The 12,728-nt window shown below is 42.2% G+C and overlaps 1 protein-coding gene across 1 annotated transcript in view; it reads right to left on the bottom strand.

Moving 5' to 3' along the window:
- Nucleotides 1-12,728, bottom strand: part of BUD13 (BUD13 homolog) — a 33,961-nt gene that overhangs the window by 296 nt on the left and 20,937 nt on the right. Inside the window, exons 9-11 of the mRNA XM_068240924.1 lie at nucleotides 11,211-11,395; nucleotides 2,172-2,253; nucleotides 1-277 (exon numbers count right to left, since the gene is read on the bottom strand). The exon at nucleotides 1-277 is cut by the window's left edge and continues 296 nt beyond it. Coding sequence (XP_068097025.1) covers nucleotides 184-277; nucleotides 2,172-2,253; nucleotides 11,211-11,395 — 361 coding nt within the window. The 3' untranslated portion in view covers nucleotides 1-183. The remainder of the gene's footprint in view (nucleotides 278-2,171; nucleotides 2,254-11,210; nucleotides 11,396-12,728) is intronic.

Raw genomic sequence — 12,728 nt, 5'->3', positions numbered from 1 at the left:
TTTAACCGTGCTACTAGAAGTCTGTTCATAGGAGATCCTAGCCTTAATTCTTCCATTGGTCAATCACAGTTAAACAAACCAGAACAAGAATTCAACTTTAACACTTCCAGTAGCAAGCTGCAAGACAGTTTCTCAAGTCCACAACTGGTTTCATTGATGTCTCGATCCCCAGTTTGTCCAAATTCACATATCTTCTACACTCCATTTGTAGGCAGATTCCTGGAGAGCTTTCTTCTCTGACATTCTGGCAAAATGCTTGTTTTCAAATCCGTTGGATCTAGAAAATCAACAAAACTTGTGAAACCAGATGCTACTTTATTAAATGTATTATACGGAGCGTACTGGATAATTTAATTGGACCGGTCACAAAGTAATTACATGTATATCAGTACTAGCAGAGACAAGAACACACGGACACAGGGTGCCCAGTATGGCGTAATATTGCCTGGTAATGTGTAAAAAAAGTGTGATAATAAAAATATACTCACAAACGTGGGTTTCTTCCAGAGGCAACCACTCATAAGCATGTGGGGAAGTACCGTCCCCACTCGGCCTATTAGAAGGAAGTTTCAGTCGCTACTCCAAAACAGGCTCACCCCACAGCAATGTGTGATGGTTTTACTTTTTCGCCGCATTCTGCACTTGTTTCAAATTCCAAGTATGCACGTTCTAACCAGCGTATGTACACTAGCGTTGGTGTTCGACTTCGGCATAGCGGATTCAAAACACCCAGACCCCTGCATACCTCTGTTCAGCATTGAATGAGCAGACAGGGTCAGAGGGTGTTGGCGAGTGCACAAAGTACAGACCGGATCTGACCCTGGTTTAATTATATTTACTGACAAAGGGACGCCCTGATGTTTGAAACGTTGGATTTACAATTCTTCACGTCAATAAACCAAATTACTCAATACATTGGTGTGCCAACATCTGATATTTGTTGGATTTACTGTGGGTGGTGGTGTTCACCATGTGGTTTGAACACCCAACTTACATCTTGGCTTATACCTTATGGAGTGCACGGTCGCACTTTGCATTTTTTGAGGGTCAGGAGAAGTGCACTGCCGTCTGTCACGTTGCAATCCACATGACTCCGATACTTCCTCCTTCCAGTTTGGAACAAGGAAGATCAGTCACGTGAAACGCAACGCGGCACACAGGGCAGTGAACTTGCCCAATTCTAACACGAATACTAGTGTACAGGTTTGCTAAACTGGAGATGCTTAGATGCTATTCAGGAGGAAAAGAATGATGCAACAAAAACATTTTCCCCTGCTCTCCATCACAACATAAAAAACGTTTGGGGTCATTTGGGAACTTCTTTTTGAAAGCAAATTAAGCTATTGTAAAATAACTTAAGAATAGCAGAGAAGACAGCAGCAGGGCACCTCCAATAAAATGTCTTGCTTCATTCATACAAATTCAAATGCTTTATAGCAACTGACACTTACTGACAGGAGAGAGATATAGGTACTATGCAACGCCAGAGGTTGACAGCCGGTTTTTGCACTGTAGCACTTCGTCAGCACCATCGGGCTCTGACCTGATCAGCTTTTCAAAAAGCTCCTGGCAAAGTGGTTGTTCGAACCACACCACATGTGGAGCTCTTGGCGCTCCCGTCCTCATTGCTGGTTACCGCATATACCCTTCAACTGCCAGTCTCCTGGTCAGGTAACTATATTGGTTCACTTTATTTCACTCCATGTGCTGCCGTGCACCTGTATGAATGCCTTTATCTGTTTATTTGAGTATTGTTTTTGCAGCATCCCCTTTATTGATTAATTGCTAGCAATATTTATTTGCACCGAGAGTCACTTTATTTCTAATCTTGGCTGGCACATTTCATTCAATACACTGCACCAGCTTTGATTAATCTGTACACCTTCCACCAGGAATTGGGTCCAGGCTGCCCCAGAAAAGAATCCTCCTCATTCTTGTCAGAAGGATTTATCTTGATTCCATCAGGGAGATCACCACAATATTGCTCCCTCGACCGCTGGGGGGTGGGGGGGAGGTAGGTAGATAGATGAGGAGGAAAACAGCTAAGGGAGAACAACCAAGGAAAGAGACTACACTGGGTAGCAGGTCGCATGCTTAACTTCCAACAGTGACACAGAGGCTGGTATACATAAACATTGTGTGTACATGTATGGGAACGTAGAAATACATACCTGTCGACACCATCCCACCGGTACCCTGGCATAATATTAAACCTATTTGGAGGAGGATTTGGGCCCTTATATGTTGGTCGCTCTGAAAAAAAAATAAGGACATGTAAACACAAAACAGGTTTAACACATCTCGTCATAACAAAACAGTGAGGCAAAAGATTAGCTCTAGAGTATATTGGTAGGAATTGTACAACAAAGAGGTTAAAGCGGATCCGAGATGAGGAACTAACTATGAGAAGTAACTTGTCTAAATATCTTATCTAAAGTTTAGATAGTTTACACAGCAAATCTAGCTGCAAACAGCTTCAACAGTTTATGATTATTTATTCCTGTGATACAATGAGGGCAGCCATGTTCTGTTTGTCACATTACACAAAGGCAAGCTGATAGCATCTGCAGCCCTCAGCTCAATCCCATCTCCCCCTTCCTCCTCCACTCTGCCTCTGAAATATCTGGCTAGTAACCTCCTCCTCCTCCTGCCCAGACTGAGCTCCCATAAGCCCTTGCTACGAGTCTGAGAATGCCAAGGCTCTCTAGAGAAGCTGTGGGTGAGGCTTATTTAGTTTATAGGGAATTAGAGTATTAAAACAAACAAAAAAAAAAGTATTTGGCTTGAGGAATGCCCTATAAAGTATATGAAAGAAACACAATTATACAATGAGTAAAAGTTGATCTCGGATTCAATTTAATGCAGGAAAATGAGAGAATCTTGGAACAACCGAATAACAATATAAGCGGTTAGGTTTATTCTGCAGAAGAGGTCTGTACACACCCCAAGCCCATATCAGTAAAAAATTTGCACAACAAGCCTTATAATGACCCAGAAGTTTTACCAAACTGGAACTCTACCCAGAATTAAAAGTATTTGGATGAAGGAGTAGGCCTGGGGCATCCTTCAGGCAGCGCCGGCTCACATGTTACACATCTCTGTTCTGTGCGAGTGTGGAGAGGTGACCTTCACCCACTAACCCGTATTGTATTCGCTTGCAGTACATGAGCAGCACTCCTATTGACAGATTTATGCTATTGAAACAATTGCCATGATAAAGGGAACCTTTATCAATAAATAAAGTTATTATGGAAGAGCTGGTTGATCTACAGACTACAGAGTAATGATGAGGGTGGCATCATCCGAAACCTTGAGCACTCCACAAGTACCATCACTGGTCTGCCCATTGTGTGTAATAGCCTGACACTTTATATCTTTTCTGAATGATGACTCACACTAGGGTTTGGAGGGAGGTAAATTAAAAACTAGGACACAGGCAGCATACCTATGAATCGGCTGCCGGGAGATTTGGGTGCATGGTAAAGCCGATTAACGTTTTACCCTGCTCCTGCACAAGTTCCGGCGGCATTGATTACTATTCCCCTCCAGGTCACTGTGGATAGCGGGGAGAGACGTAATTCGGCTTCCAGGTATTGCTGGCGTCCGAATTACCGTGTTTTTAGAGTAATTTGTGCTCCGTCTTTAGATGGCACCCAAATTGCTCACCGAGTGCCGCTATAGCCGTAATTCCTATATACGACCTGTGGTGGCGCCGGCTGCGCCCAAATCCCCTGCACGGTTTTTACAGTGCTTGTTCAGGCAACAGTGACATTTACAAAAAAAAAAACCAAAAAAAACAAAAACAAAACCTTGTCCTCAATACTTGAAAAAAATAAAATATATTAAGTTTGGATTTTTTTCAAGGTCCCTAAAGGTGCCCATACATTTACTTGATTTCCCGCCGATAGCAGATTTGATCACGGTGATCGAATCTGCCCTGAAATCGATTACGCAAAAGCAGACCAATTCAACGATTTCCAATGGAAATCTATCGATTCCATCAATCTGTCCAGGCAGAAAATTTTGTTCAATCACCCAGACCAGAGGAAGTTCAAACAGAAGAGGGCGCTCTACTGTTTGAACTTCCCCTTCTGATAGGACGGGACAGGAAGTGAAGATGAAGAAGGCCAGCCGGAGAAAGTGTCAGCACGGACTCGATTCAAAATCTGTTTGCAGTGTATGGGCAGCCTTTCGATCCATCTCTGATCAGATTCGATCAGAAAGGGATCTATCTGTTGGTCGATCTGGTGGCAATCGACCAGTGTATGGCTGCCTTAAGACTAAGATATTTCCCTGTCTGTTCTCAGTAACACCAATCTCTTTATTCACACTGAGCAGACTTCCATTCACTTCCTGTGTAAGACCGTACTAATTAGCAAGGCATTTCTCATTAACTTTGTTTGGCAGGGAACCGAGGCATTTTAAATACAAAAAAAAAAAAATAACTAATATAAACAACTTGTACCAATTTTTTTTAAAGTAAACCTGCAGCAAAAAAGAAAATCTGGATGATCCAGAGACATATTCGATCCTCCTACAGCCACCTCTGCTCACCAGGACTCTTTTTCACAGCCATACTTCTATCCATGTATGTGCAGGGCACAATGTGACAGTCCGTACAGTAGCACAGAGCTGCTTGTGCAAGGTGGAAAAAAAAAAGTGCATGAGCAGCGCAATTCTACTGTGCAGGACATCCCTGCCGCCACGCACAGATGTTTATCAAGCCCTTGTCACATATGTTCAGAAGGTCCCAGCGCTGGATCAGTGAGGGTGGAGAGGGCTCTGAATTATCCAGAGGATTCCGTCTACTAAGAGACGAATCTAACGTTTGTTTTTTCTCATACATACACTTAAATGTGGTTAAAACTATTGAATTATGATGTCCCCAAGATTAGTGTTGACTGTACTTGGGTACCACTCACTGTATAACCCCTCCCCCCAACTCATAATGTTGCAATAATGTCGTGTTTCACAGTGGTCTTTATTTAGATGACGACAACAAGTAAGATTAGAGAAAAACTGGTGTAAAAGTAGAACAAATGACCAGAACAAGCATTCTTGAGGGCTCGTTTCCACTATCGCGAATCCGCATGCGTCCAACGCATGCGGATTCGCACATGTAATGCAAGTGGATGGGCCTGTTTCCACTGTAGCGTTGTTGAGGTGCGTTTTTTTCAGCGGTGAAAAAACGCACAAAAGAGCCGCAAAATTCGCCTGCGAGTGGAATGCATGCGAATCGCATGCAATGTATTTAATAGGGAAATCACATGCGTTTTCCCCATGCGTTTTTTGCCGCAAATTCGCATAGGTACCAATGTAAATTCACAGGCAGTGACATGGTTAAAATCGCATATACCCTCACCTATGCGAATTCGCATGTGAATCTGCGGCAAAAAACGCATGGGGAATCGCATCCGCATGCGATTTCATCAGCGGTGGAATCCAGGCGATTCCGCACCGCAATAGTGGAAACGAGCCCTAAGTTTGCAAGCGTTTCACTCTAATTTCCCTTGCGCTGGGTTTGATAAATCTGCCTCAGTGATTTCACAACTTCTATGGTTACCCCATGGCCAGCAGAACAAGCATCTAATATCAGCCACCAAGATTAAATGGGCACTATAGCGAAAATTATGCTGTACCATTATACCCAGCATCAGTTGTTCAATAGGGACAGCAACAATTTCTCCATACAGCTTGTGGATAACATATAGAGTTGCACACTCCTGTGTGTATTAAGCTGATGTGCCACGGCGAGCCTGGTCACCACCCAGGCAATGCAGTAGAAAAGAGTTCAGCCGGCACCATCATATGCTCTTTTGATGATTTATTAGAAGACCGTCATCTAGTACCTAGGTTCTCAATGTGTGGTACGCGTACCCCGGGGGTACTTCTGATGGCTCCAGGGGGTACTCAGGCTTGACATACTTCACCAAAAATAACCAATTTAGAGTTTTAGAAAATGATAAATCTTATTTAAACACCACCAAATTAGTAATTGCGCAAAAGGTGGATCAGCGCAACACCAGGCCGCCTCCGAATGGCCTCCATCAGAGATGCGCTGAGCCCCCCCAGGAACTACAAACGCACCTTGAACCCAAACAGAAGCTCTGCATATACACCAAAAGCATGGCTGTTAAGTGGGAGCAGCTGACCAAAAACGAATTACATTAGTACATAGCAAGGAAATGAGCAGCGCTACTTAAAAACAGACTAGTGCCTACCTGCAAAAGAGTGCAAGCCCCACTTGTGGGGTCGAATACACACCGAGCATACACATGACCTGTCTACCACTAGAGGAGGATGTTGGTTTCCATTAACAGCTTGCATGCAACCTATTAAGTACTCGTCCCTCCCACTGCGAAGAAGTCAATCCTCCATGGGAGGGGCCTAACACTAACTAAATCCTAACCTATGTATATGCATAGCCTGGGTGCGGCTTCTTCGCAGTGGGAGGGACGAGTACTTAATAGGTTGCATGCAAGCTGTTAATGGAAACCAACATCCTCCTCTAGTGGTAGACAGGTCATGTGTATGCTCGGTGTGTATTCGACCCCACAAGTGGGGCTTGCACTCTTTTGCAGGTAGGCACTAGTCTGTTTTTAAGTAGCGCTGCTCATTTCCTTGCTATGTACTAATGTAATTCGTTTTTGGTCAGCTGCTCCCACTTAACAGCCATGCTTTTGGTGTATATGCAGAGCTTCTGTTTGGGTTCAAGGTGCGTTTGTAGTTCCTGGGGGGGCTCAGCGCATCTCTGATGGAGGCCATTCGGAGGCGGCCTGGTGTTGCGCTGATCCACCTTTTGCGCAATTTTCGATTTTATTTGATTAGCCGCACCCAGGCTATGCATATACATAGGTTAGGATTTAGTTAGTGTTAGGCCCCTCCCATGGAGGATTGACTTCTTCGCAGTGGGAGGGACGAGTACTTAATAGGTTGCATGCAAGCTGTTAATGGAAACCAACATCCTCCTCTAGTGGTAGACAGGTCATGTGTATGCTCGGTGTGTATTCGACCCCACAAGTGGGGCTTGCACTCTTTTGCAGGTAGGCACTAGTCTGTTTTTAAGTAGCGCTGCTCATTTCCTTGCTATACACCAAATTAGTATTTTAGCTAGTTAAAAGCAATAGTAAATGCTTGGAGATTGTTTATAACCAATTATCATGTACTACAATTAAATATATATTTGTCAAGGGGTACTTGTGATAATGTTTACTATGCTAGGGGGTACTTAGTGAGTACAGGGTTCTAAAAGGGGTACATAAAAATAAAATGTTGAGAAACACTGATCTAGTACATAAGTACAACATGCGACGTTTCGGAGCGATGGTATGCTCCTTTATCAAGCCATGACAGTCACAAGAACATGCAATTACGTTGACTTTTTATACTACATCCTTACATTTAAACCAACCAATCAAAGTCCTGAATACATCAAGGACCAATACATTACAAAAGTGGCAGAAGATTATATTCTCGGTTCATACCCCTAGGTTCCAAAGTGTCCAGTGTTTTTATCCAAAACGCCTCCCGGAGCAGCAACAGTTTACGTCTATCACCTCCTCTTTTTAGTAAAGGCATGCTGTCAATAATTTGACAGCGTAACTGACTGACATGGTGTTTATAACGTGCAAAATGACATGCAACGGGCTGCTCCACGTGGCGTTCACGAATTGCATGTTTATGTGCCGATATCCTCAATCTGAACTTTTGAGTGGTCTCGCCCACATATAGTAGGCCACATGGGCACTTAAGAATGTAGATAACATATTGGGAATCACAATTATAAATACCTTTAATATTAAATCTTTTACCTGATCTTGGGTGAGTAAAGACATCACTTCTGATCATCGAATTGCAGTGGACGCAGTTGAGGCACGGATACATACCCCTCCTAGTCCCCTCAGGGGGCCTCACCAGCATTCTCATCTCTGCATGAGTAAGTTTGTCCCTAAGAGTAGGGGCCCTTTTATAAGAAAAAAGTGGAGGATGATGGAACTCCTGGATCTGAGGAAGTGCCTGCACAAGCGTAGGCCAATGTTTTTTTGATAATTTTTGCAATATTTTTACTCAAAACACTGTATTGTGTTACAAAAGGTATACGGTTGCGAGTCCCACCACCAGATCCACGAGCTGCCTCAATTGCCACACCGCGCGCCTCTGCAATCAGACGGCCAGGGTAATGTCTCTGCAAAAATTTCTGTGACATCTCATTAAACCTAATTTCCCGTTGTTCCCTATCAACCACTATACGGCCAACCCTTCTAAATTGTGACTTGGGGATAGAGTTTAGTGTATTGATAGGATGAAAACTATGATAGGACAAAATCACATTCTTATCAGTTGGTTTGACATAGAGGTCAGTGTGCAAACAACCATTAGTCAAAAAGACCATAGTGTCTAAATAATTAACCTGTCTCTCATCAGAGTGAGAGGTTAGTATGATTGAAGCACACTGGCCATGTAGTTGCCCAACAAATTGATCAAGGGTCCAACGTGGTCCCGCCCACACGCAAAACACATCATCAATGTATCTTAGCCAAAATTTGGCATATTTTTTGAACAATGTATTATTGTAGAAAAATTTCTCCTCATAATCATTCATGAATATGTTTGCGTAGAACGGGGCCACGTTGGACTCCATCGCCGTACCCTGAACCTGTAAATAAAATTTGTTGTTAAATACAAAATAATTACAAGTAAGTACAATTCTAAGGAGATCCAGCAAAAATTTCATCTGCCATACAGCTTGTGTAAGAAAAAACAAAGCTAACACCAGATCTGCTCTTGTAGGCCTGGTGCACACCAAAAAACGCTAGCAGATCCGCAAAATGCTAGCAGATTTTGAAACGCTTTTTCTTCTTTTTCTGCAGCGTTTCAGCTAGCGTTTTGCGGTTTTGTGTAGCGGTTTTGGTGTAGTAGATTTCATGTATTGTTACAGTAAAGCTGTTACTGAACAGCTACTGTAACAAAAAACGCCTGGCAAACCGCTCTGAAGTGCCGTTTTTCAGAGCGGTTTGCGGTTTTCCTATACTTAACATTGAGGCAGAAACGCCTCCGCAATCCAAAATCTGCAGCAGCCCGGGAGTATGCGTTTCTGCAAAACGCCTCCCGCTCTGGTGTGCACCAGCCCATTGAAATACATTACCCAAGCGGATCCGCACCCGCAAGCGGATCGCAAACTGCAGCCGAACCGCTCTGGTGTGCACTAGGCCGTACAAAGCTAACCTGCATCATTACATCATCTCTTCCTGAGGGGGTAGCAATGGGGCTGGCTGTTATCTGCTCTATCCTAACTGCGATCAGCCTTCCATGTCTCTGGCTTCTCACAGCTACAAAGTAACTAAATAAATAGGTTGTAATCCTGCCAGCTTCACAATATTTAAAGCCTGTTTATTTAGTTACATGTGAGAAGTCTGTAGTGTGTGAGCCGAGTAATAAATCAGCTGTGTCAGAGACACAGAATGCTGATAGTAATTCCCTGTCACATGCCCCATCATTAAAAACTGATGTAATGATGCAGGTCACCTGCGTGCAAAAGCAGATTTGGGGCTAGGAGCTATTTTTTTCTTTTAACACAGGCCCTATGGAGAAAATGATGCAGTCTCTATTAAACAACTGATGCTGGGGATAATGGGACAGCATAATTTTAACTATAATGCCCCTTTAAACATTATCATCAGGAGATCTGCAGATAGCAGTTTGTGTAGGAGGCAGCAACCCACCCTCTCCATAGCTGCTAGCATAGTGCATTCTTTTAAATGGAACCTGAACTCTTACATAGGACAGAAGGCAAGCACAGAGAAATGCACACTGTATGTATTTAAGGAGTTAAGCCTGTCTAATTCCCCTCATCTGTGACTAATCAAAAGTTGTAATTTGATCTCAGCTGACTGCCATGGCAGAGCAGCTAATTGGTAAACACAGGATGTTAACAATATATCTGCTTCCATGAAAGCAGGAAGTAGACACTGCAGATTGTATGCAGGATTTGTATCAGCTGTTACAAAGTTTTTTTTTTTCTTTAAAAGGTTCTTATGTTGCTTATCTTTTGGAGAAGGAAGCTCTGATTTCAGTTCCACTTTAACCACTTTACCCCCGCGCGTACGTATTTCTCCGCCCCTTTTTTCATCCTTTAAAAACCAGGGACGGAGAAACACGTACTTTCCGCGTTCCCGACGCTGCCCGCGCTCCCGCTCGTAAACACGCTGCCCGCCGCTAGTAAAACCGCCGCCGCCCGCTCGCCCAGAGATCAATGAACGGGAAAATCCATTCCCGTTCGTTGATCTAAGCCCCGCAATGATCAGCTGCTCTCCTATGGGCAGCGCGATCATTGTGAGAAAAAACTCACGTGTCCATGCTCATTATACTTCCTCCAAGCTTCCGGAAGGAAGCTTGGAGGTCGCATTAAAACAAAAAGTTACTGTGGCCATCTTGTGGCCAAATAGTAAACTACACCCTACACATTTTTCACATACAAATAAATGACTTTTACACATAAAATTAACTCATTACCTCCCACACTCCCCATTTTTTTTTTTTTTGTAATTAAAAAAAAAAAAAAAATTTACAATTAAAAAAAATACATAAATAGTTACCTTAGGGACTGAACTTTTTAAATATTTATGTCAAGAGGGTATAACACTGTTACTTTATAAACTATGGGCTTGTAATTAGGGATGGACGCAAAACTGAAAAAAATGCACCTTTATTTCCAAATAAAATATTGGCGCCAAACATTGTGATAGGGACATAATTTAAATGGTTTTATAACCGGGACAAAAGGGCAAATACGTTTCATGGGTTTTAATTACAGTAGCATGCATTATTTAAAAACTATAATGGCCGAAAACTGAAAAATAATTATTTTTTTCCCCATATTTTTCCTATTTTCCCATTAAAACACATTTAGAAAAAAATAATTCTTGGCATAATGTCCCACCTAAAGAAAGCCTAATTGGTGGCGAAAAAAACAAGATATAGTTCATTTCATTGCGATAAGTAATAATAAAGTTATAGACGAATGAATGGAAGGAGCGCTGAAAGGTGAAAATTGCTCTGGTGCTCAGGGGGTAAAACCCCTCAGTGGTGAAGTGGTTAAAGTAAATTTTATCTAAACAGGGTGAAGAATGTGTATGTGAGATACTGGGAGCATGCAGTTCCTGCACTACATTATTCCATAGACTACTAGAGTTGTTTTTGTTGACAATTACCTTTCTTTCCTTTATCCTCTTTTTCTTTCTTCTTTTTTAAGAATTTGGCCATTGGGTCCCCCTCTCTTTCTTGATCACGCAACATGCGATCTAGGTCTGCATCATCAATGTATCGAGCCAGTGGCTTCTCCATCTCTCGAGCAGTATCCTCCAGCTTCTGCCGCTGCTGTTCCCCCTGCACCAAACTAACAAAAAAAAAAAAATTAATGAGCTCATCATCTCATCACCTTTCAGTCTGTATTTTTTTTTAGTTATTTTTTTTTTTTTTTTTTTTTTTTTTACTTCATAGGTTTACAGTAATAAACATTCTCAGTCTTCACCCTAATGTATATTTTATATAGTTATATCGCTACAATTATATCACCTTTCCACTAACTCATTCTGTCTAATGGATGTGTTTTTGTTGTCATTGTGAATGCAGATTAGCGGAACTTAAAAAAAAAAAATTAAACAACTTCTGCCTATGCATGGCTCTTAGTTTGTAGATATACTATGTATCCAGTGTAGTGTACAGCTCATGTAAGTCTGTATTCTGCCTTATACAACAGTGTTTAGGGACAGTGTATATCTGGTGTGCCGCATAACTCAGAATAGAGGGGGGGGGGGGGGGGGAAAGAGAGGTGAAGTAGAGTTCATTGGTAGTTAGGTCTAAGACCTCCAACTAAAGGTGCATACACACATCAGACCATAGTCTTTGGAAAATGAAAGATCACAGACCAATTTTACCCCCTTCCATGTAGTATGAGAGCCATACCTACACAGTCTATTCTATTGAGCTGAACTCCCCATTAGATAGAAATCTTTGCTAGATGCTGAACACATCCAAAAGATCTGTTCCTGCAAAAGATCCATTCCTGCAAAATGCATTCATAATCTATATCTGCAGATCCTCATACACACCTTGTTTAACAGACATTCGTCTGCAGATCAGACAATCATCTGCAGATCTGAATATCCATCCTGGTGGATCTGATCTGCAGATGAATGTATGTTAAACAAGGTGTGTATGAGGATCTGCAGATATCATAGGCTATGAATGCATTTTGCAGAAACAGATCTTTTGCAGATACTGATCTGTTGCATGTGTGCAGCATCTTGCAAAGATTTCTATCTAATGGGGAGTTCACCTCCATAGAATAGACTGTGTAGAGTATGGTTCTCATACTACATGGAAGGGGGTAAAATTGGTCTGTGATCTTTCATTTTCCAAAGACTATAGTCTGATGTGTGTATGAGCCTTAACGCTGTGGGCAATGCAGGTGCCTACCACAACACACAACACTACATTTCTCTGCCATGCGTTAGGAGTGCAACATCTGCGTTGCACTTGTGATCTCATTCACTATAGTGAATGGGTCAGTGATGTGTTTTGCTAAAAGTGCGTGATGACGTGTGATATCACAAGTTCTGGCAGTATGCAGTTTTTATGTTAATACACTTCAGATGGTCAATGCTTAATGTGTTATTTGAATACTTGTTGTTATTACTCTGTTCTACGTAATTTTGTATATTCTTTGT

The sequence above is a fragment of the Hyperolius riggenbachi genome, chromosome 6, assembly GCF_040937935.1.
Source record: "Hyperolius riggenbachi isolate aHypRig1 chromosome 6, aHypRig1.pri, whole genome shotgun sequence".
In the NCBI taxonomy this organism is placed as follows: domain Eukaryota; kingdom Metazoa; phylum Chordata; class Amphibia; order Anura; family Hyperoliidae; genus Hyperolius; species Hyperolius riggenbachi.
The sequence above is the reverse complement of the archived record's forward strand: the minus strand, read 5'-3'. Positions and strand labels throughout refer to the sequence as shown.